At 42.7% G+C, this 25,778-nt stretch overlaps 1 protein-coding gene across 2 annotated transcripts in view; it reads right to left on the bottom strand.

Annotated features, from left to right (window-relative positions):
- Positions 1-1,671: 1,671 nt before the first annotated feature.
- gsg1l2b (gsg1-like 2b) overlaps positions 1,672-25,778 on the bottom strand; it is a 154,867-nt gene continuing 130,760 nt past the window's right edge. The window contains exons 4-6 of one of the 2 annotated variants that reach the window (XM_043714421.2): positions 16,874-16,985; positions 10,342-10,628; positions 1,672-10,237 (exon numbers count right to left, since the gene is read on the bottom strand). In XM_043714421.2, coding sequence (XP_043570356.2) covers positions 10,230-10,237; positions 10,342-10,628; positions 16,874-16,985 — 407 coding nt within the window. In that variant the 3' untranslated portion in view covers positions 1,672-10,229. Of the gene's footprint in view, positions 10,629-16,873; positions 16,986-25,778 lie in introns of both variants that reach the window. The other variant, XM_043714420.2, reaches the window with a different exon arrangement.

The raw sequence follows: 25,778 nt of genomic DNA on the forward strand, positions 1-25,778 counted from the left end.
AAAAAATGCCATGCAGCCAAAATACTTTCTGAAATGCAGTCATCCTAACATAGGAAACAGGGCAACCAATTTGAATACTGAATGCTCCCACAAACAGCTCGGTGGGGTCTCAGTTGTATGCTCCCCCAGTTGCTGGGCTTGAAGACATGGGGAAAGTGGCTTAATATCTGGCCCCTTACTCCCTCACTCCTGCCCCACTGCCATTAAAGGGGGAATGAGCAAGCCCCTAGTGCGGTTCTCTTGAGGCCCTATAAATGGGTCATTACCCATCCAGAGCCTCAATCCACTTCTGCAGGGATAAGGAGGGAAGGCCTCTTCCTGTTGGCAGCTTCTGTTTTGTAGCGAGAATTGGCTGAGGTGAAGGGAAGGAGGAGGTCTTTGTGAAGCCATTGGGCCATTGGTGGTCTTTCCCCGTCCCCCAAAACAACATCCTTGCATTAGTCCTTCTCTTCTATCCTCTAGGAGTTCTCTTGACTCCTCCTCCCTGGCCCTGTTGAACACGTAGCCCAGAATTACTTGAACTCCCCAATATGGTGGAAATGCCTGCTGTTATTATTTCTTCTAGTGGTACTGCTGGGGCTACAGCACTGACACGACTCTGACGCAGCACTTCCACCTCTAACTACAGAATGCTGTTCTCATTGGGATTATGGACGGATTCCCCTGAACTTTATAGCTACTGGGGGTGGGCACCTATTTAAGACATGGTTTGAGGAGGACCACAATCAGTTTTAGTGACTGAAAGTGGAGGGATAATTATTGATCAGGACACATTGATAGATAGTGCCCTTTGACACTTTCTGTTCACTTAGGATCCCTGTAGTGTGGAAGCAGCCCAACAAATCCAGACTGACCCTCCAAAGAGCATCCCAACCAGACCCAGACCCCTATCCTTTCCATGCATTTCCCATGGCTAATCCATTTAGCCTGCACATCCCTAGACACTATGGGCAATTTAGCATGGTCAATCTGCACATCTTTGAACTGTGGGAGGAAACCCACGCAAACACGGGGAGAATATGCAAACTGCACACAGACAGTCGCCCAGGGCTAGGATTGAACCACTGAGCCACCGTGCTGCACTTGAGAAGCACCTTGATTTAATATCTCTCTCAAAGGTTGCTCCTCACCCAGTGCTACAATCTCTCACAATGGCACAGCGTCGTCCAATCTACCTGACGGCTCAAACTTAAGGACTGGAGTTTGAACCTGCAATCTCTGGACACATGGGTGAGCCCTGCTTAATATTCTGCTCATTGAATCTCACAAACACACAGTGATGAGAGGAAATCTGCCCTCCACTACCATCGTGAAATTATCTAAGGTCAATACTCAGTAAGCACACGTAAATAGATATGTGCACACCTCAGACACTGTGTGCTCAGGAGCTCAAGCGTTGACAAAAATATCTTCCCCATTTCTGCTCATGATGAACTCCTGCAACTTTAAAACTATGCACAAGATGGAGCAATGCAAGTTGAAAAAGGATTGAACAATCACATTTCAGTACAGTGGGAACTGTCTAACATATGAGAAACCACAAAGCTATTACATCTTAAGCCCTGTTATGCATTAAAGCATAAAAGCCATTACTATGACTGAGATTATTTTGGATCATTGATTTATACCTTGGGTATATAACTATAGAGAATTGTAACTGAATGGGAATATGTTTGAAGGCTGTAGGATTGTTGAGGGTTCCTAGGATTATTAAATAAAAAGGGAGATTTTCATAATCTCTTAGAGGTCTTGTGTCAACCTCCTGTTGTAAACTGACAGGATACAAGTAAGATCTAGTAGGAAAACTTAGATTGGGTAGCAGCATTTTTCACTGGGTGCACATCTCTTTCTTAACGAAAACCTGTCAGTTCAGATGCAAAGTATTCAGCCTCGGATAGCAAGATTCCAGTCTTATCTAGTCGACTGCAAAATCTCATGACACACTGTCAGATAGCCCTTCAGTTATAATTAAGTGATACCTTGAACTTTGGCAACATGTCTGATCTAAGTTCAGAAGTAAAAGCTGCGTAAGGACTAGAAAATAAGCCAACAATACTTTACGTTGTTGGACTAAAACATTTTTTAAAAATCCCAGGTAAGGCTCAAGTATTCCATTGTAAATGGAAGTGTAGTATCTAAAGCAGGACTTCCTTTTCAGTGATGTCCCACACCCAAGAGGATCATGAAGGGCCTGCTTTTGCACGGATTTGTGGATGATTCCAACAGAGAGCTGTTTCATTCAAATCCCAATTAATAGAACAGCTCAAATGTTTCAATGATTTCGCACTATATTGGGACTTACATATTTTGGAACACACAGGAAAATTAGCTTTTGGTCAGGATTGGAACTGTCTTAACAAAGGCTAACACAGACTTAACTGTTTGGCTTCATTAGAAACAAACAGTTGAGAAACACTACAATTAGCAGCAGAGGGGAGAATTACACCGTTCAGTACTTAATACTGATCATACATAATTCTTTACTATTCTAACAAGTTATCACAAAAAATATCATTTGCTCTATTCTTCCTTGGAAACGTTCAAGCTGTTAAAGGTACAAAACTATCTAGAGTAGCACAAAACAATGCATTTTAACAAATATTCTGATGGAGCTAAAGTTTTGCATATGTACAGTATGTCACACCGCCTCATAGTTTTGAGATCCAAGAGTGAATGTCCGTTTGTCCAAGGTGTTTCCGATTTCCATTGAGCTCTTTCAGGAGACATCACCCCCAATGGGCAAATGGAAAATGGTCAGGTTGCATGGTGGACATGCCCACACTTGGCACGTTGGCTATCCAGCACCATTGAGCAGACATTGTGACTCAATTCCATGATTCAAACAAAAGGGAAGAGAATACAAAGTCCTGTCAGTTATCCAAACAGGCCATGTTCTGCTAGTCAGGCCCATGAGGATTGGGCTGTAAACAGACTTTGTATGCATAGCCATTTTCCAGTCATCCTGTTCAATTTACTGTCTGTGTGAGCAAAATGACCAGTGTGCCTCAAGCTGTGTGAGGTGCCCTGCGCTATGTAACAGTACAGTCGAGAGGTTAGAATTATTCCCTCTCAACCAAATTTTCATCACACCTCCAAAATGTGGTTTGCAAATGTAGAACAGGCACTATTAGGCAAAAGTTTCCTTTCTCTGCAACTAAGGTTTGTTGACAATGTCAAGTGAAATTAGACTAGACTATCCAATTGAAATTGTTGTAATTCCACAATATTTGGCACAATTTGTACAAGCTTGGTCTCACTCAGAAAGGCCACAAATACGGGAAGCATGACAAATGGAAAAGTCATGCTGGTGCAGTAAACTCCTGTTCTGTGGAGATTACGCTTTAGACACTGGCCGGGCACTCTATACTGCATCTAACTCATGGTATAAGTCATGCTTCTGGGTGAAAAATGTCATGACTCCCAAACTCCAATGTTGCATTGTATTCTTTGGTGATATACATAATAAACAAATTAACACAACAAACATCTTGACAAGTAATTGCATTATCAGGAAAGTGAAGTGTTATGAAATGTTTGCATCGTTGTTGGACTATTCTCTATTAAGCATTTCTCGATGGGTTTGGCATTAGAAACCTAACAAATGCCACTAAGGCATGCAGCTTCCCCTCTAACCAGCATTTTGGCAGCTGGAGAGAGAGAAGCAGTTATGACAGGCTAGATAGCATGAACAGGAAAGCAAAGCTGACTTCAAAGTAAGCTGACTACAATATTCCACAATGATGTGGATTTCTCTTTTCAAGACATGGATTTGAATCTGATACCCAAGTCAAGAGGAATCTCTAAGCATCGAAGTGGAGTAATCAGCAAATCACATTGAAGCATTCTCATAGACAGCAAACCAGCAAGTAAAATTGACTGAAACAAAGTCAGAAATTGCTGGAAAAGGTCAGCAGGTCTGGCGGCAACTGTGGAGAGAAATCAGAGTCAACGTTTTGGGTTGAGTGACCTTTCCTCAGAGCACTGAGGAAGATGCTGCCATTCTTATTGAGTTTTTCCAGCAATTTTTGTCTTTCCTTTTGATTTACAGCATCCACAGTTCTTTCAGTTTTTGTTTTTTATCCTTTTCTTTTTTTCCCCTGTTGTGTGTGTGCAGGTGTGAGATACAGGGAAAAACAACAGGTGTATAACGCTTTATTCAGTTTCCACCACCAGGAAGAAAGGAAACACTCCAGTAGCCAGTGACAAGCAGTGCCCTTCTCAACAGAGGGCAATGCTGCGTGATCAAAAAAAGTGAAGGGGAGGACAGGGATTAAATCAAAATAGAGTTGGAGAGGGAAATAATACACTCCACTCCCCACGGTGCCCACCTCTCCCTGAACAGCTCGAGAGGGTTGGTAGGCAGTGTGTGCTCCTTCTCCAGGGACGCCCGGGCTCGAATGTAACCACGAAAGGGGGTAGGCAATCGGCCATTACGACCCCCTCCATGGCCCACTGCCTGGACCTGTTTATGACCAGTTTATTCTTTTGGTTTTTTTATTTAAAAAATCTCCTAATTTGAATCTAAATTCACAGAGTGTGAAATCAATAATTGTGACGTAGATATGGGGTAGAAGCCAATGTTTAATCAACAAATTAAAGACCTTTTTAAAAATATGTATACATTTTTTGTAATGGAGAAAATCAACATTCCACAAATATCAAACTTATTTCTCAAGGCGGGAGGATATTTCGCCATCAATTATTAAGTTAACGCACTGTAGGAAAAAAAAAACCCAGTTAGGAAAATAGAATTGAGAATTACAGAAATTAAGCTGAAGTTGGACTGAAACTTGGTGAGGCTACACTTGAAGTACTGCATACAGAGTTAGTTTGCCTGTTACAAAAAAGTGGTGCTGAAAAGATGTTTGAAAAGATGCAAACAGAAATGGGATATGGGCCAAATGCTGGCAAATGGACCCAGATTAATTTTGGACATCTGGTCGGCATGGACGGGTTGGACCGAAGGGTCTGTTTCTGTGCTGTACAACTTTATGACTTTAACCCATGACAGATCTTATTTATTTTTAAGCTTGTAGGTTGAGGAGAGACCGAGTATAAACAAACACAGAGAATGTTGGAGAAATGTGGCAGGTCTGGCAGCATCTGTGGAGAGAGACGTTGGTGTTTTGAGTCTGGTCTGACTCTGCTTCAGAAACAAGTGGCGGTCTTTAAAACGATAAAAGGTTTTGGTCCAGCGGCTAGAGGGAGAGTGTTTCCACTTGTGAACAAAGGCTAAAATAAAAGGCCATCAATTAACGATTGTCAGAGAAAAAAAGTCAAATGGAGACTTCTTTATGAAGTTCTTTACTCACAAAATGATGAGAATGTGGAACTCGCTACCACAGGGAGTGATTGAAGTGGATCACTTTAATGTATTTAAAGGGTGACTTCACAATCGTAAAGTCAGAAGGGAATAGAGAATTATGCTGGTAGGATTAGTTGTGTGAAGCCTTGAGGAGGGCTACATGGAGAATAAATGCAATTTTGGTCTAGCTGGACCAGCTAGCTTGGTTCACTGGCACAATCAACTTCCTTTCTCACTCCAGAGACGGGATTTGGTCCCAGTGGCATGGAACCCCCAGCAGTTCTGGGAATGAGCGAGATTTCCATTCCCAGCGGGAAAGGCTAGCCACAATCACATGATGGTCAGCGAGTTAGTTATAAAGAAGCCTGGGTCACAATAGTGTGGGTCACAAGTTCTGGCATCATTTAAATGGCACCTGAACAAACTTGCATTCTCACAAGCCAGTATAATCAGTCAGGCCATCTGACAGGAACCTGCTGCCGCCTTCTGTGCACACCTTGTTCGCAATTGCCTGTTATCACCACAAAACAGGTCAGAGAGATGTCACAGACTAGGCAACATTGGGTGCCACAGTGTAGTGAGGCCTTCCTGCATGATGTTCTCCAGATTGTCTCAGATTGAAGCTCTGCTGCTCTCCTGTGGGCACATCGCAAAATATACCATCTCACCTCATGACCTGACAAAAGTGGCAGCGGAAGTTAGAAGTTCTGGGGTCAACAATAATGTGAACATATGAGTCAGGAGCTCATGTAGGCCATTTGGCCCCTCAGGACTGCTGCACCTTTCAATGATGTAATGACTGATCACTTTGTGCCCTAAATTCCACTCAATGGCCTAGTTCTGATCCTACATCTTATGGTCTTCTATTTTGCCCAATGTTGTGACCTTCCACTAACATTTGCCAAATTGTACATTTTATCAAGTTAATGCTAACTTTAACTTCCTCAGGGGTATGTCATAGAGTCATAAATATGTACAGCATGGAAAGAGACCCTTCAGTCCAACTCCTCCATGCCGACCAGACGTCCTAAATAAATCTAGTCCCATTTGCCAGCACTTGGCCCATATCCCTCTAAATGCTTCCTAATCGTATACCCATCCAGATGCCTTTTAAATGTTGTAATTGTACCAGCCTCCACCACTTACTCTGGTAGCTCATTCCATACACACACCACCCTCTGTGTGATTAAGTTGCCCATTAGGTCCCTTTTAAATTTTTGCTCTCTCATCTTAAACCGGTGCCCTCTAGTTCTGGACTCCCCCATCCCAGAGGAAATACTTTGTCTATTTATCCTATCCATGACCCTCATGATTTTATACACCTTTATAACGTCACCCCTCAGCCTCCGACGCTCCAGGGAAAATAGCCCCAGCTTATTCAGCCTCACTCTGTAGCTCAAATCCTCCTACCCTGGCTACATCCTTGTAAATCTTTTCTGAACCTGTTCAAGTTTCACCACATCCGATAGGAAGGAGACCAAAATTACACACAATATTCCAGAAGTGGCCTAACCAATGTCCTGTACAGCCGCAACATGACCTCCCAACTCCTGTACTCAATACCCTGACCAATAAAGGAAAGCATACCAAATGCCTTCTTCGCTATCCTATCTACCGATGACTCCACTTTCAAGGAACTATGAACCTGCACCTCCCTAATCCGCAACACTCCCCAGGACCTTACCATTAAGTGTATAAGTCCTGCTCTGATTTGTCGTTCCAAAATGTAGCACCTCTCATTTATCTAACTTAAACTCCAACTGCTACTTTCTCAGCCCATTGGCCCATTTGATCAAAATCCCATTGTAATCTGACATAACCTTCTTTGCTGTCCATTCCACCTCCAATTTTGGTGCCATCTGCAAACTTACTAACTATACCTCCTATGTATGTGTACCCCTCTGCTAGAATCGTTCTCACTTGAATGTGTCTTTGGGGAGTACTCTGAAATATCCTCTTTAATATTTGCCACTGTATCTTTACTCAGCTGTCCCTTAACGTATCTTCCCAGTTCATGTTTGATAGGTCTGTCTTCATTTCCTCATAACTGTCCTTATCTGAGTTGAATACATAGGTTTAGATTCATTCTTATCTCACTCAAACTGAAAATGAAATTCAATCATTTTATGATCACTGTTACCTACTGCCACTTTTATTATTAATTAGTCCCAACTAATTACACATTACCAGGTTAAAAACGGCCTGATCTCTAGTTGGCTCCGGAATGTTGATGTAAGAAAAGTCTCCTGGCAGACACAACACACAGAGGGAAGGTGAGGGAGGTATACTACCCCACAGTGGGAGCTCCTCCCTTCAGTGCAAGGACCAAGCAGTTCCTGCCAGCCAAAGTCTTGGCAAAGACAGAGTCCAGCAGGAGGCGGTGTGACTCTGTAAGAAGGTGAGAGGGTTCCGTTCTGGCTGTAGGCACCTGCAGGAGCCAGAGTAAGAGGTGGGCAATGGAGGGTGGGCACTGAAGTTTGGAGGCTGGCAGCTAAGAACAAAGTGAGGGTAGTTTCAGAGGACACTGCTGAAACAGTTTGCCTCCCTTCTTTTCTGCCTTTTAAGCAGACTACTCAGCAAATGTCCCACACACTCTGCCCACGTTAATTTTATTATGGTGTGGGCAGAGTGTTATCCGGGTCTAACCTTTTAGTATTATTTGCCCATGGATTGTGGATGTCACGGGTTGGGCTGGCATTTGATGCCCTTTCCTCGCTGCCAACAGGGCAGTTGAGTATGAACCTAGATTTGCTGTGGGTCTGGAGTTACGTGCAGACCAGGCCAGGTAAAGATGGCAGATTCCCTTCCCTAAAGGACATTAATGAAGCAGCTGGGCTCAGATCAGAAAAAAGTACAAAATTGCAACACGGAAGCAAGGGAAGATACTCAAGCGGAATGTTTGGCAGAAAGAAGGAAGCAAAATCCTATCACAAATGGGCAACATTTGAGAGCTTTGATCATGAACTGGAATTCTGAGTGAATTAGTAATGAATGGTCTGCCCCTTCATGATTTCAGAAACAGCCTCTGGTGTAATCCTCAGGCAATATTGGCCTCTTTGCTCTTTCTAGCAGACACACCACATGAATAACTGATTACAGTTTTCATTGATCTTCAGCTTTGTAACTGACTAATATCGTGGCTGGGGAACACACTTCAAATGCCAATGTTAACTTTAATATGTTAAAAATGGTTCCATTTCCAGTAAATCTTCAACTTGTTGAAAAATTATTTCCTGTCCTTTTCCCATCCGTATAACACTGACGGGGCACTTGTTGCTGTCCACTTGCTCATACATAACCTTTGCTTCAGAGCAGGAACTTCCCTTCCAGTGCATGTAACCAATGGGGTGATGATCGTAACAGTAGGGAGTTTGAGTCAGTCAGTGAGTCACTCTCCTGTCTTCAGCCTGGGTTCAAGCCCTAGCCCAGGTCTGAATTGGTTGCCATTGAAGAATCCAAGTCATTGTATATTGGTGCTGGTCTGCAGCCTGGATATGTGTAGGGAATTCCTGATGAAGGGCTTTTGCCCGAAATGTCGATTTTCCTCCTCGTAGGATGCTGCCTGACCTGCTATGCTTTTCCAGCACCATTCTAATCATGAACAAACTCACAATGAGTGGACTGCAGCAAGGGCACTATTAGCATTACATGGATATGGGTAGGAAAGGACAGGAAATAATTTTTCAGCAAGTTGAAGATTTTCTGTAAATTAATATTTTTTAATGCACTAAAGTTAACATTGACATTTGAAGTGAGTTTCCCAGCAACAATATTAGTTCCAAAGCGAAGAGTGATTGCCCAGCATTATGGCAACCTCATACAAGATGGGGTAAGTTAAAAGAGGAAGGAAGATGATGGCATTGATGTAGCTGATCCTGTTCATTTTCACACCATATCAACCTGTTTGATGTCCCAATTTAAAAAAAGCAGAAAACCACAGCCTGAAGGAACAAAGGAAAAGGGGAGATTATGAAATCTGGAGGATGGAATATAAAATCTGAACTGGATATGTGTAATAGTTTTGAGCTATCGAATAAATTTTGTGATCTGGTCACATTTTTGTCACCACAATTTCACTCAAACAGTTGTACTTGAGACCTTTCACTCTCTGAATTTTGGTTCTCATAAGGGGGGATAATGTTTATAGTGAGGAATGAAACATTATTTTCAACTCAGGTAGCCTATGCTCAGGTTGTTTCTAATGGGGTAAAGTTCTTCACTCTGAATCAGTACAAAAAACATGCCAATCACAGCCTCAGAAAAGCTGTACCTTCAGCAGCAGGTCCCATTCTGTGGCCTCTCTGAGTTCGATTGAAATTGAGGGCTAGATTTTCCAACTGTTGGCTCCGGAGGCTCCTGTCCTCATGCGAGATTAGCCCTGTTTTGTGCTTTAGTTCTGACCAACTCCATTTTACACATGACTCTTATACATAGCAAACAAAGGAGACATTGATTGCACAGCCTGAGATGAATTATAATCCAGTTTGCAGTGATGGAAGACGAGTGACTAACACTCTTGTGTGTGTGTGTGTATTTGTGAGAGAGGGAGAGAGACAGAGAGAGTCATTCACATAATCTATCCACTGTCCCACAGGTAAATATTAGCACTGCCTGCATAGAGGTGATTGCACACAGCAGTGATCCCCCAAGAACAGTCCAGTGATTAGGACCAATAGGACAACACTGCTTAACATGTGTTGGTGGTTTGTGAAATACATCTTTCAGACAATGGGGATTCTCTCTTACACCATGCAGCAACAATGAACTCAGCAGGATCTGCAATAACCAGCGATTAGATGAGCCCATCTCCTTCCAGTGCCGGAGCTCTTTGCCAACTGCAGTGTAATATAACAGTTGGTTAGAGAAGCAGAGTGTAACAGAAATACTCGCTGCGTTCTGCCATGATAATGCCTGATGTGTGACATCATAAACCTGCGCAGAAAAGGAAAGAGTAAGAGAGAATGGTCTGGAACATACAGGTGATATCTAGAACCGATCTGGCACAATGTCCCAGGAATCTCAGCAGTACTCCTCACCCTGTGCATCCAGGATGTCATTGAGATCTGCGAAGACCGAGCCACTGGACATCTTGCGGCCATTGCTGGAGAGATCGAGGAACTCCTCTGTTGAGCTGGGCACCGAGCTAATGTATCTGTCCCAGACTCGGTCTGCTGGCACTTCATGCTCAATCAATTTGGATTTCGTTTTTAAACTTCTTTCCAAGTTCTTCCTTTTGTGCTTGAACTCTAGGATGGTCTTTGTGTATGTGTTTATTGTTGTCACTGAAGCAGCCATACAGCATGTGAAGGATCCCCAAGCGAGACTGAGGGAAAATATATGTCTTAAAAGTTAATGAATTAAAATAGAGGTTTAACACTTAAGGAAAGTCACAAGGAAAAAAGAATGGGTTACCTGCAGATGTTTAGAAGGAAGAGAGAACAATTAGACTTAACGTTTTCAGTGCCTTCACTTCAGTAGTGTGTACTATCTACAAGGTGTGGAGGTGCAGGTGTTGGACTGGGGTGGATAAAGTCAGAAGTCAGATGACACCAGGTTATCGTCCAACAGGTTTGCTTTTTCATTTGTCTGATAGCTTGTGATTTCAAATAAACTTGTTGGACTATTAGCTGGTGTCGTGTGACTTCTGACCTGATACTGCAGAAAATCACCAAAGATTCTCAGAAGTTACCTTCTAAATCCAAGACCACTTCCATCTAGAAGGACAAAGGCAGCAAATATATGGAAACACCACCACCAGCATGGAAACAGGCCCTTCGGCCCAACCAACCCTCCCAGGCCCATTTCCCTCTGACTAATGCATCTAACACTATGGGCAATTTAGCATGGCCAATTCACCTGACCTGCACATCTTCAGACTGTGGGAGGAAACTGGAGCAAACCCACACAGACACAGGGAGAATGTGCAAACTCCACACAGACAGTCACCCAAGGCTGGAATTGAACCTGGGACCCAGGTGCTGTGAGGTAGCAGTGCTAACCACTGAGCCACCATTCCACTACTTGAGTTACCTGTCAGCCACTAACAGTGGTTACTTAGTCAATGCATTAGTATCCCTGGGAAATGGTGTAACAACCCTTGCTCACATTCAAATAGTTTTGGGGTACTAAGCAAAGGTACCTTGCAGTTTATTAGAATTAGACTTGGCCTTTTTTTATAGAATCCCTAGAATGTGAAAACAGGCCCATACTGACCCTCTGGAGGGTAACCTGCCCAGACCCATTCCCCAACCCTTTTACTCTACATTTACCCCTGACCACTTATCCTACACATCTCTGAACACCTTGGGCAGTTTAGCATGGCTAATTCACCTGACCTGCACATCCTTGGACTATGGGAGGAAACCCATGGAGACATGAGGAGAATATGCAAACTTCACACACTCACCCGTGCTAACCACTGAGCTATTGTGTCACCCAAGCTCCCCTCCAAGCCACTTACCATCTTGATTTGGAAATATGTCGCTGTTCTTTCAGTGTCACTGGGTCAAAAGCCTGGAATTCCCTCCCTAAGGGCATTGTGGGCCAACCCACAGCAGGTGGACAGCAGCAGTTCAAGAAGACAGCTCAACGCCACCTTCTCAAGGGCAACGAGGGACAAACAAGAAATGCTAACCAGCTAGCAATGTCCACATCCCACAAGTGGATAAAAACTGACTCTCCAGAAGCACCAGAGAGGTTAATATCCATTAGCAAAAGATCCATTCATATCTGTGTACCACTTGGTCAAAGTAAAATACTACCTGTACTGGTTTGAAATCATAAACATTTTGACAGCATGTCTAAATGGGAAACCAAATAAATTAAATGAATGTAGCCTAACTAATCCTGAAGAAGGGCATGTGCCCGAAACGTCGAATCTTCTGTTCCCTGGATCCTGCCTGGCCTGCTGTGCTGTTCCAGCAATAAAGTTTCAGCTTTGATCTCCAGCATCTGCAGACCTCACTTTCTCCTCCTAACTAATTCATTGCCCTTGTTTGAGAATGAGGAGCTACTTCTGTTATTCTCTTGCATTGTCCTGTTGCTTACTTCCCTGCTTGCATGTTGTCACCAGTACACACTGATGTATTCTGAGTTTTTGAGATCCCTTCACTTCAATAATTGGCAATTACTCTCTTAGATGGGTAATCCAAGATGGAGGATGGGAAAAATTTCTGACTGTAACTGCTGCTCCTTTTTTGAGGTATTTTAGGTGTTGGAGGTGATTTCCTTGAATTCCAGGAGCAGCAATTATTGTTTTACATGCTGTTGCATTGTTTTGGAACTTTGGAGAAAAGAAAAGTCAAAACAACAACACTTTTAAAAGTCAGTGCAGGAGAGAGAGAGGGAAAGGAACCCACATTGCTAATTGACACAGCACTGAACCTGCACAGTTACTGCCTTTGCTGTTGAATTCATGTATCATTGGATATTGGAGTGCATCTGGGAAAACTGAAAAACACATCAATATTCACAACTGATCTCGGATGTTTGGGGAGAGGTCATAGCACAAAAACAGATAATTAGATTTTAAGTGTGGCCTTACAATATGTCTGTAGTAGTGAGTAGAGTGGGTTCTTTCTTAATTATATGTTTTATTGAGCTATGTCTCCTGATTAAACTTAAAATATAAGCCATAAGTATTAAGTTAACCTGGAGCAGTGTTTTGTAAAGGAATAAGACAGTGCCATTTTCTGGGTCTGTAGATTGAAAGAAGCAAAAATGGCATTTTGTAGAGTAATATGCCTTTCTTGTCGGATGTGGGAGTTTAGTGAGAGTTTACGTGTTACTGAGGATTATATCTGCAATAAATGCTGTTGGTTGCCAATCCTATCAGATCAAATGGATCAGTTAGAGAGGCAGTTAGAGGCAATGAGGAATTCACAAGGGCAAGGGGATGTGATTGATGCCAGTTATAGGAAGGGGAGAAAGTCACAGATACAGTCACATAGATGGGTTAACTCCAGGAAAGGTAAGAGAGGAAGACAGCTAGTGCAGGAGTCTTCAGTGGCTATCCCCGTTTCAAAAAAGTATGCTGGTTTGGAAAATGTATGGGATGATGGATTCTCAGGGGAATGTAGCATGAACAGCCAAGTTTCTGGTATTGAGGCTGGCTCTAATGCAATGTGAGGTATGTTGGGTTCCAAGCGATTGATTGTGTAAGGGGAATCTCAAGTGCAAGGTACACATTTACGTTTCTGTGGCCAGCAGCGAGAAATCAGAATAGTGTGTTGCCTCCCTGGTGCCAGGTTCAAGGATGTCTCAGAGAGGGTGAAGAATGTTCTCAAGGGGGAGAGGGCCCGGCAGGAGGTCATTGTACACATTGGTACCAATGACATATGAAGGGAAAAGGTTGAAATTCTGAAGGGAGGTTACAGAAAGTTAGGCAGGAATTTAAAAAGGAGGTCCTCAAGTGTAGTAATATCTGGATTATTTCCGGTGCTACGAGCTAGTGAGGGCAGGTATAGGAGGATAGAGTAGATGAATGCATGGCTGAGGAGCTGGTGTATGGGAGAAGGATTCACATTTTTGGATCATTGGAATCTCTTTTGGGGTAGAAGTGATCTGTACAAGAAGGACAGATTGCACCTAACTTGGAAGGGAACTAATATACTGGCAGGGAAATTTGCTAGAGCTGCTTGGGAGGATTTAAACTAGTAAGGTGGGGGGGTGGGACCCAGGGAGATAGTGAGGAATGAGGTCAATCTGAGACTGGTACAGTAGAGAACAAAGGCAAGTCAAACAGTCAGGGCAGGCAGGGACAAAGCAGAGAACAAGGTAGCACTGATTAATTAAACTGCATTTATTTCAATGCAAAGGGACTAGCAGGGAAAGCAGATGAACTCGGGGCATGGTTAGGGACATGAGACTGGGAAATCATAGCAATTACAGAAACATGGCTCAGGGATGGGCAGGACTGACATGACAGGATCCGGTTATAAATGCTACAGGAAGGACAGAAAGGGAGGCAACAGAGGAGGGGGAGTGACGGTTTTGATAAGGGATAGCATTACAGCTGCGCTGAGGGAGGATATTCCCAGAAATACATCCAGGGAAGTTATTTGGATGGATCTAAGAAATAAGAAAGGGATGATCACCTTACTGGGATTGTATTATAGACCCCTAATAGTCAGAGGGAAATTAGGAAACAAATTTGTAAGGAGATCTGTTATCTGTAAGAATAATAGGGTGGTTATGGTAGGGGATTTTAACTTTCCAAACATAGACTGGGACTGCCGTAGTGTTAAGGGTTTAGGTGGAGAGGAATTTGTTAAGTGTGTATAAGAAAATTTTCTGATTCAGTATGTGGATGTACCTACTAGAGAAGGTGCAAAACTTGACCTACTCTGGGGAAATAAGGCAGGGCAGGTGACTGAGGTGTCAGTGGGGAAGCACTTTGGGGCCAGCGACCATAATTCTATTAGATTTAAAATAATGATGGAAAAGGATAGACCGGATCTAAAAGTTGAAGTTCTAAATTGGAAAAAGGCCAATTTTGACGGTATTAGACAAGAACTTTCAAAAGTTGATTGGGGGCATGTTCGCAGATAAAGGGATGGCTGGAAAATGGGAAGCCTTTAGAAATGAGATAACGAGAGTCCAGAGAAAGTATGTTTCTATCAGGGTGAAAGGAAAGGTTGGTACGTATAGGGAATGCTGGATGACTAAAGAAATTGAGGGTTTGGTTAAGGAAAAGAAGGAAGCATATGTAAGGTATAGACAGGATAGATCGAGTGAATCCTGAGAAGAGTACAAAGGCAGTAGGAATATACTTAAGAGGGAAATCAGGATGGCAAAAAGGGGACATGTGATAGCTTTGTCAAACACAGTTAAGGAGAATCCAAAGGGTTTTTACAAATACATTAAGGACAAAAGGGTAATGAGGGAGAAAATAGGGCCTCTCAAAGATTAGCAAAGCGGCCTTTGTGTGGAGCCGCAAGAGATGGGGGAGATACGAAACGAGTATTTGCATCAGTATTTACTGTGAAAAAGAAGATGGAAGATATAGAATGTAGGGACGTAGATGACATCTTGAAAAATGTCCATATTACAGAGGAGGAAGTGCTGGATAAAAGTGGATAAATCCCCACGACTTGATCAGGTGTAGCCTAGAACTCTGTGGGAAGTTAGGGAAGTGATTGCTGGGCCTCTTACTGAGAGACTTGTATCATTGATAGTCCCAGGTGAGGTGCTGGAAGACTGGAGGTTGGCTAGCATGGTGCCACAGTTTAAGAAAGATGGTAAGAACAAGCCAGGGAACTATAGACAGGTGAGCCTGAGGTCAGTGGTGGGCAAGTTGTTGGAGGGAATCCTGAGGGGCAGGATGTACATGTATTTGGAAAGGCAAAGACTGATTAGGGATAGTCAACATGGTTTTGTGCATGGAAAATCATGTCTCACAAACTTGATTGAATTTTTTTGAGGAAGTAGCAAAGAAAATTGATGAGGGCAGAGTGATGTGATCTATATGGACTTCGATGTTGGCTGAGGGGGCATAATAGGCATGGTAAATAATAGGTAAGAGGGTCCATGGGTCTTGGGAAATGGACAATAAAATGCGGTTATAGCCATGAAGACCAGGATGATCTCGGAATGGCAGAGCAGGCCCAGTGGTTGATATAGATTACACCTGTTCACATATCTATGGTCTCATGAAATATTAAGCAATAACTACTATGGGTATGTAATGAGTAAAAATGCTCAGTAACAGGCAGGGTGTATACAATTAGGAGTCAATTTTTAGAACAGTTGAAAGATGGAATGCATATTAGGATTGAATCTAAATGGCATGACACACGATGGGCAGAGAGGAATGAATTGAGCATAAAGAGGAGTTGAAGTCTAATATCAGGCATGATTATTTTGAATTGTGGAGCAGGTTTGATGGGCTAAATGTTCTACTTAGGCTCCTATCTCTTGTGTTTTTTTGTTCCCTAGTCAGCTGACACACTCTGTTCCAGACTCAATACCTTCTCCCATTAACTCCTCCCTGACTCCCATCAATCTTACTGAGAGTTATCACTTTCTTTCATTTATAAGTCACTGAAACAATGAGCATTTGTACGGATCTCTTTGAAATATTGGAATTGTATACTCTTCTGAAGCTGTCATGGGACTTTTGATCTCAAAACATGCATAGTATTCAAGACAGACTGAGAAGCATTTATTGTTTTCAATGCATTTTCCATGTGTTAAGATATCCACATTATTAATGAATGGAATAATGGAATTTACTTGCGCAATGTACAACATGAAAATGCTCCACTTAGCACAGAGAGTGATTAGAATGTGAAACTCGTGACAATAAATAATAGTTGAGATTAATGGTGTAGATACATTTAAGGGAAAGCCAGATAGACACAAATGAGAAAGGAAGATTACTCAGTTCAAAGGAGTAGTGGAGGCTTGTGTGAAGCATGGAAAAAACAAGCATGAACTATTCGGGTCATATGGCTTGTTTTTGTGTCATATCTGTTATGCAATATAACAGCTGACTGTCAGCCACACACCATGGTGCTGAAGATGGATTTTAGTTGGAATCTTTTGTACAGTTTGGACAATGTCACTTACCAGTAAGACCACCCATAATCCCAGGTCTGCGGCCGCCAGTCTTCGGGGCCAAGGTTGACGGTCATTTGAAACACAGTCGTATACATCATGTGGGCAACCATTCCCAAGAGACCTGCAACACCAAATCATAAGAATATTGTGTGGTCAGCAACACCAAAACACAATTGGTACTAATTATTTTTATGTCAATGGATAGAATTTATGCATTCCCCACACTTCCCCATGATCAGTACATTTAGACTGTTGTGTGTTCTTACCAAGTGAATTAAATTGTCAGTAGCAAACTTTTGTGAATTGAAAACAATTTTTATTTATCCATTCACAGGATGAGGGCATCGCTAGCTGGGCCAGCATTTATTGCCCATCCCTAATTGTCCTGACGGCAGTTGAGAGTCAACCACATTGCTGTGGGTCTGAAGCCACACGTAGGCCCGACCAGGTAAGGATGGCAATTTCCTTCTTGAAAGGACATTAATGCTATTTATTCTCATAGACTTACTGTAAAGTTAAAATGTGACAGCTCACATACTTATTCCCAGATGTACACTCATGAATGCACAGATTGATTACAGGTAAACATGGCATCTTGATACAATGGTTAAACCAGTCATTGACCTATAGTCTTCTGCTTTCATGCAGCGGATCAGGTTTCTCAAATAACATCGATGCTTTGAAGCTGATGTAAGGTTTTTGTAAATTAAAGAACTCTCAACAAGCTATGAAGGCTCCTTCAGTTAAACTTTTATGAGGTTGGCTCTCAAGCAAACTTTAATGGGAACAAGTTTGGGGTGGGAGAGTATGACAATCTTTCTCCATCGTGCAATATCCTCCTTTCAGGTTACTGTTGTTAACTATCTTAAGTGTATGGAATACTTGCAGCTAATTTGATGGATTTTGGTAAGACTTAATCTGCAATCAGCTTCTCGCTGATTATAAAAGCAAACAACAAAAGTGCCAATCATTTTGTGACTTGTGCAAATACAAACTCCTTTCTGTAAAAGGAAGGTGGCATTTATGTTGATTTCAACTTTGCAGATTGTTGTTCGATCTCTTGAGACTTTGAGGCAGTCAATGTCTGTTTTTTTTTTCCCAAATGACCTATTCATTTTGATAACCCTCTTTTAGATTGAGTTCAGGAAAGGACATTGATCCTTCCCAGTCGGGACTCTTGTCCTCGTTCACTCTTGAGTGAGGGGAGTGGTTTAAATTCACAAAACAAATTAGGGTGCAACCTTTTGTGTCCAGTTGTAAAATATACTGTAAATTTTGAACTTCAAAATATAGTAAGGCATGGTGTTCATCTAGCTTTAATATTACAGTAGAGTATTTTCTGTCTATAGCAGGTGCATCCAAATCTTCTCAGAAACAAATGTCTTACCGGCAGGACTGTCTGAATTTCAATCATCTGTTACTTCACAGAGTTAGATGACTGTGTGAATGCAGTCTGCATATGTGTTATCCCACTGTTAATGTTGGCAGATGCCTGGATTCAATCCAAATGTGATCTCATAATATTGAGAACTAAATAAATCCAATGCATGTGTGATCTCCCAGTATTATTACTGATGGATGCCAAGATTCAATTCATTTATGGTGCCTCTGAGTTAATGCTGATGCTGCCTAGATTGCGCTATGCGTGTTTGACCTGTTTATGCTTGCAGATGTCCAGATTAAGTTCCCATCAGCTTGTCTGGGTTTGTATGGGAGAGGTGCCTGAATCCATCTGATTGTCCAATGTTGCACTTGACTGATGTCAGATATCAGTTCATGCATAAACCTCAGAGGAGCGGTGAGCTTATCGGAGCTCACTTCTAATGCAGTCTCTCAGAACTAATACTGAGAGCTGTCTTCAGAGACAGAAAGCAAGAGGCAACTGATAGCTTGTGAAGAGATAGAAAAAGAGAGACAAAGATACAAGACAGGGGAATGAAGATTTCTGACAGGAAAATAAATATGTTCAAGCTGCCTGACTGTTCCCTGAGAGGGCATGATCTGTTGCTGTGGAAAAGGTTAAATCACAATTGAATAATAGAAGCTCTCAAATGTTTTGGATGAAACATAAAAATACACAAGAATGGAGCAGCTACTCATAAATCTAGACTATACAAAACTCATTTGTGATTGTGTTGAAAAACCTTCCTCAAGCTAGGTTCCTTCTCAATTGCTATAATCTTTTCCATTTGGAGAAAATCCTGTCCCTGCTATGTTAATTTTTACACTGTGCCTCTGGGAAGCTCCTTTGATCACATTGCCATGCTAAAAGCAACATATATAGTGTCAGTTGTGGCTCAGGGATAGCCCTCGCGCCTCTGAGGTTATAGATTTTCAATCTCACTTCAGATACAGAACACAATCTAATTAACCCAGACTGACATTGCCACGCATCAGGGAGGAAATGCTACAGTACTAAAGGACTGTGTAAATAAGATACTAAAAGACAGTTATGTTTATACTTCCAGTTGGAAGTAAAATACTATTTACTTACCGAAAAAGCCTACCACCACAGTCAAACTCTCATTACATTCTGCACTTGCACTTTTCTTTTACATTTTAGAACTGGACATTAAAGTCTGCAGATGATGTTATCTGAGGTTCACCTGAATTCTTTTATGGATTTGAGCTTCTCCCCATCTCCAAAGGGAACGAAAGAAACATTCAGACTGTTAATTCAAACAGTCAATGCCCTTCCCAATCCAAAATGCTTCCACCAAATGGAATGGGTCATTCAACACAAAGAACCTGACTGTATCATCCTCAGAAGGTGCTCAACAACATATCAACATGACTCCCTGTCATATTTGGAATGGGGTTCTAAACTCACAAAGGTCACATGGCGAGGAAAGCATAATATTTACTTGCTTTTATTGAGTTTCACTGGAAGGCCACCAAACTGATCGAAGGTTGTAAACCAGAATACCTTGAAAATCTGAAATTTAAAGAGAGATGGACACCCCAAATTTCCCAACTTAAAATTCACTTGGTAATAACTAAGATTTAATTTATCAGTCCACAGTCAGTTATCCTTGAATGAACAAGTCCTAACTTCTCAAGTTCATCTAGTGAGGAAGTGCTCCAACCTCACAGTGTCATGTGATTATGAAAAGCCTAATTGAGGTATTGCTGTCGTGAAGTTTGTAAAGGAGTAGGGCAAATCAGCCAAGAAGCTTCATTTTCAGCATTTAACTACACATTTGTGGATGAGAGAAGTTTCTGTCCAATTTAGGGAGGCTTTATCATAAAGTTGGAACCACTGTAGATAATCTCAACTGCATTAACATTTGACATTATTCGCTGTGTTATTTCTCAGACTGGTGGTTGCTGTAGCTCAGTTAGTAGCACTTTCATGTAGAGGTCAAACATTATTAGTTTATAGTCCCACTCCAGGCACTTGAGCACCATAATCTAGGCTAAAACGTGATAGAGTACTGCTGGAGCACTATCTTTCGGGTAAGATGTTAATTCTTCTTGAGAGGTTTCATATCATCCTGTTTCAGAGGAGAGGAGTTCTGCCTAATGTCTGAGTCCCCATTTATACATTTGCCTAAATCGCTAACAGCAAGGGCTTTTCGGGCCATCACGGTGGCACAGTGGTTAGCACTGCTGCCTCACAGCGCCAGAGACCCGGGTTCAATTCCCGCCTCAGGCGACTGACTGTGTGGAGTTTGCACGTCCTCCCCGTGTCTGCGTGGGTTTCCTCCGGGTGCTCTGGTTTCCTTCCACAGTCCAAAGATGTGCAGGGCCAGGTGAATTGGCCATACTAAATTGCCCATAGTGTTAGGTAAGGGGTAAATGTAGGGGTATGGGTGGGTTTCGCTTCGGCGGGTCGGTGTGGACTTGTTGGGCCGAAGGGCCTGTTTCCACACTGTAATATAATCTAATCTAACCTATTTGATATCCTTTGCACAAATTGGCTTATACTTAGCGAGTTTTGAGAAGATTTGTAGCTCAGGTTGAGGTTCTGGATGTAAGTTTGCTCATTGAGCTGGAAGATTCATTTTCAGACATTTTGTCACAATACTAGGTAACATCATCAATGAGCCTCCGGATGAAGCACTGGTGGTATGGCTCACTTTCTATTTGTGTGTTTAGGTTTCCTTGGGTTGGTGATGCCATTTCTTGTTTTTTTTCTCAGGGTGTGATAAATAGGATCCAAGTCAATGTGTTTGTTGATAGAGTTCCAGTTGGAATGCCATGCTTCTAGGAATTCCGTGTCTCTGTTTGGCTTGTCCCAGGATAGATGTGTTGTCCCAATTGAAGTGGTGTCCTTCATCAGTAGGTAAAGATACTAGTGAGAGTTGGTCATGTCTTTTTGTGGCTAGTTGATGTTCATGTATCCTGGTGGCTTGTTTTCAGCCTGTTTGTCTAATGTAGTGTTTGTTACAGTTCTTGCAAAGTATTTTGTAAATGACATTAGTTTTGCTTTTTGTCTATATAAGGTCTTTCAAGTTCATTCGCTGTTGTTTTAGTGTCGAGAGTGTGGTGCTGGAAAAGCACAGCAGGTCAGCAGCATCCGAGGAGCAGGAAAATCGACGTTTCACGCAAAAGCCTGCTGCCAGACCTGCTGTGCTTTTCCAGCACCACACTCTTAACTCTAACCTCCAGCATGTGCAGAACTCACTTTCTCCTTGCTGCTTTAGTGTGTTGGTGGGTTTGTGGGCTACCATGATGCCAAGAGGTCTGAGCAGATTGGCAGTCATTTCTGGGATGTAGGGGAGAGTGGCTAGGGTTTCTGGTCATATTGTGTCTGCTTGTTTGGGTTTGTTGCTGAGAAATCGGTGGACTGTGTTCATTGGGTATCTGTTCTTTTTGAATGCACTGTATAGATGATTTTCCTCTGCTCTTCATTGTTCCTCTGTGCTGCAGTGTGTGATGGCTTATTGAAATAATGTTCCAATGCAACTTTGTTTGTGGGTGTTAGGATGATTGCGTCTGTAGTTCAATATTTGGTCCATATGTGGTTGTTTTCCTATATTATTGATGGTCTTGAAGGTTTCTTCTAATTTGTTTCATTTAGTGATGACAAAGATGTCATCCATGTAGCGGACCTAAAGTTTGGGTTGGGTGGTTGGCCGAGCTGTTTGTTCAAGTACCTGCATTCCTACCTCTGCTAAGAACCTGCTGTTCTTTTTAATATACAATTGCACTCCTCTACTCTTAAAACATATTGAATTGTCAGCACGGTGCTTTATGATGTCCAGGCCTTGTGAAAGTTGCTCCATAAAAGAGATTTTGTTTTACTAAGTATAGTGGCTAGCTATGAAAGCAGGTCAGATGCTGGGGATCCTGCAGCAAGTAACTCACCTCCTGACTCCCCAAAACCTGTCCACCATCTACAAGACACCAGTCAAAAGTGTTATAGAAGACTCCACACTTACATGGACAGGTGCAATCCGACAACACTCAAAGGAGTTTGACATCATTCAAGACAAAGCAGCCCACTTGAGTGCTACCACAATGGGCGGCACGGTGGCTCAGTGGTTAGCACTGCTGCCTCACAGCACCAGGGTTCCATGTTCGATTCCAACCTCGGGCAACTGTCTGTGTGGAGTTTGCACATTCTCCCCTTGTCTGGGGGGTTTCCTCCGAGTGCTCCAGTTTCCTCCGACAGTCCAAAGATGTGCAGGTCAGGTGAATTGGCCATGTTAAGTTGCCCATAGTGTTCGGTACACTAGTCAGAGGAAAATGGGTCTGGGTGCGTTGCTCTTCGGAGGGTCAGTGGGGACTGGTTGGGCTAAAAGGCCTGTTTCCACACTGTAGGGGATCTAATCTCATCCATAAGCATCTACTCCCTCCAGCTGCAGTGTGCAATACGTCCAAGATGCAGCAAATCAATCCTTGGACAGCATCTTCCAAGCCCAAGATTACTTCCATCCAGAAGGACAAGGGCAGCAGATACATTGGAACAGGACCATCAGCAAGTTCCCCTCCAAGCCACTCTCCATCCTGACTTGGAAATATTCCTTCAGTGTTGCTGGGTCAAATCCCAGAATTTCCTCCCTAACAGCATATCAGTTCAAACTACAACACATGGACTGTTATGGATAAAGAAGACAGCTCATGACCACCTTCTCAAGGACAACTGAGAACAGGCAGTAAATGCTGGCCCAGCCAGCAATACCCACATCCTACAAGTGAATGAAAAAATAATCTCTTACATTGTGTATGACTCTCAAGGTTTAAAACGGAAAACTATCAATTGTAATACGTATGATTGAACGCAATCTATCAGCAATCATTAGAAAACGTAATAGTAAGCCTGGGCTCAATCCAAGTAGAGTCCCTGGGATTAATGCAGGTAGTGAACTGAATTCAGGTCATGTCTGACCTCCCAGGGTTAATAGTGAGAGCTGCATGGATTTATGCCTGTGGACAGTCACCCGGGGTTAGTAATGAGATTGTCTGAATTCCATCCATGCATTACCTGGTGCTAAATTACCAGCCCTATTAATGCACCAAATTGCTCTGTTCCAAAGACATCAGTTGACATTTTTCATCAGGCACTTCATACCAGGCTGGTCAGCAGCCCAGATGGTCAGGAGGTCAGCCCTCATCACTTTGAAAAACGTTCAGAATAAATATCTCTGTACTTCTTAATGGCAATAGTGCACATTGATAGCAGATAGTTCAAGTGGAGCTGCAGTTTTGATCAGATAGTCCTTGGTGACACAATTATGTTTTTGATGCGCAATGTTTGGGACAGACAAGCAAACGCAGCAGACACTCACTTGATAAAAATGCCAATGGAGCAGCTTATTCTAAGTCGAAATGAATTCTCCTAGGCTAGGGATGAAATGATTATTTTGTATTTGGCGTTGGAAGTACCTTAGCTAATCAGTGTGTCATATATTCAGGTCTGTGTTTGCATTGGGTGGTATTACATTAAAAGCCCAAAACAATCTCTGAATGTTTCTCTGACAGAAATCAACAGAAACCTGCTTTTTGGTGTTTGAGCCAAGGTTGATGCCAATCTCCTAACCTGCGAGTTGAACCTCTGACAGAAATTAAATAGCAGTTCCTTCCAGCTAGCTTCAGTCAAATTCTGCTTGAATAATCTAGCCGAAGGAGCAACAAATCCGAGAATATTGTCTCCAACTCCTTCTAGTTTCGATGAAAGCTTATTGGCCCGAGAATAATCTTAACCTGGGTTTGTGAGTGGGTTTCCAGATGTATATGGGCAAGCATTCCAAAAAGCATTGGAAAACTGGGTCCAATACCTGTGTTTTACTGAAGTACAGTGTGGGCAGCCAATCGACTCCAGGAGACAAGAGGCCTAATTCCAGGGCCTCAGGATATTCAAAAACTACAGCAAGGACGGTATGTCTTTACATAGAAATGTAAAAAAAAAGGAGCAGGAGTAGGCTATTAGAAGTAGGCGAGTTGCTCTGGCCTGTGAGCTTTGTATTTTGCAGTGATTTCCGGAACCCATTGATTCCCTTGCATGGAATTGTGGGATGGCTATGAGTGCACAGACAGGATGTGACCTAAAAGACTGCTCCACCATTTTATTCAGTCGTGGCTGATCATCCAACTCCTGCTTTCTCCCCTTATCCTAAGTGCTAAGATCTATATCTAACAATAGATAAAAAGATTTTAGAAAGAATGAGACAAGTGTAATCACAGGACTGCTTGAACCTCATTCCCTCAAACCTCTCATCTGAGCCTCCCCCCTGTATAAACCTCACTTTAGGATCAGAGGCCTCTCTAGGGTTGGGAATTAGATCCTACCCACAACCTCCAGACGTCCAATTCTCTCTCCTAGTCCCCTCCATTACTCCTTTCAGCCAGGACAGGACAGTGCCTAAGAACTGAAGCCCAGGGTTCTAAGGGCCATTGTGTTTGTGGGGTTCAGTGCTCAAGACAGGAGCAGGGCTGTTTTGCTAAGGAAGGTATGGGGTCAAGAGGCCCAGGCCAGAGCCGCACTAGGCCCTGAGATTTCTGACCTTGATCCCATCATCTGAATTGCTCTCTTGTCTGTCCCTTACTTCTGGACCAGCAACTTCCTAGAGCCAAAAGTCAATAATTACTTAAGGTGATAGCACATTGAATGGAATTGAATTGAATTTATTGTCACGTGTACTGAGGCACAGTGAAAAGCTTTGTCTTGCGAGCAATACAGGCAGATCACAGAGTTAAGTAGCATAGATAGTAAATAACAGGTAAACAGCAGCAAAAACAAAAACACAGGTACAGGCGAATGTTAAGGGTTTGTGAGACCACTGAGTATTCTAACAACAGTAGGGCAGAAACTGTTACAAAACCGGTTGGTGTGTGTGTTCAGGCTTCTGTACCTTCTCCCCAATGGTAGAGGTTGTAGGAAATCATTGCCAGGGTGGGATGAATCTTTAAGAATGCTGGTGGCCTTTCCTTGACAGCGGCCCTGGTAGATGGATTCTATAGATGGGAGTTTGGCCTTTGTGATTGTCTCGGCCGAGTTCACCACTCTCTGTAACCGTCTCCGATCTTGAATGGTACAGTTGCCATACCAGGTAGTGATACATCCAGACAGAATGCTCTCGATGGCACACCTATAAAAGTTGGCAAGGGTATTTGCTGTCATGCCAAATTTCCTCAGCTGTCTGAGGAAGAAGAGACATTGTTGGGCCTTTGTAACCAGTGCATCCACATGAAGAGTCAAAGAGTCCCAGAAGCTTGACACTCTCCACTTGTTCCACCTTTGTGCTGTTCAAGTGTAGGGGGGCATGAGACATCCGGCCAAAAGTCAACAATGAGTTCCTTGATTTTGCCGTCATTGAGAGCTAGCTTGTTCTCAGTGCACCATTTTTCCAGGTCTTCCATCTCCCATCTGTAGTCTGTTTCATCGCCATCTGAGATTCGACCGACTATGGCGGTGTCATCAGTGAACCTGTAAATGGCATTAGTCTGGTATTTGGCAATGCAGTCATGG

The sequence above is a fragment of the Chiloscyllium plagiosum genome, unplaced genomic scaffold, assembly GCF_037043375.1.
Source record: "Chiloscyllium plagiosum isolate Xiang-an unplaced genomic scaffold, Cpla_swu_hap1 HiC_scaffold_25, whole genome shotgun sequence".
Classification (NCBI taxonomy): domain Eukaryota; kingdom Metazoa; phylum Chordata; class Chondrichthyes; order Orectolobiformes; family Hemiscylliidae; genus Chiloscyllium; species Chiloscyllium plagiosum.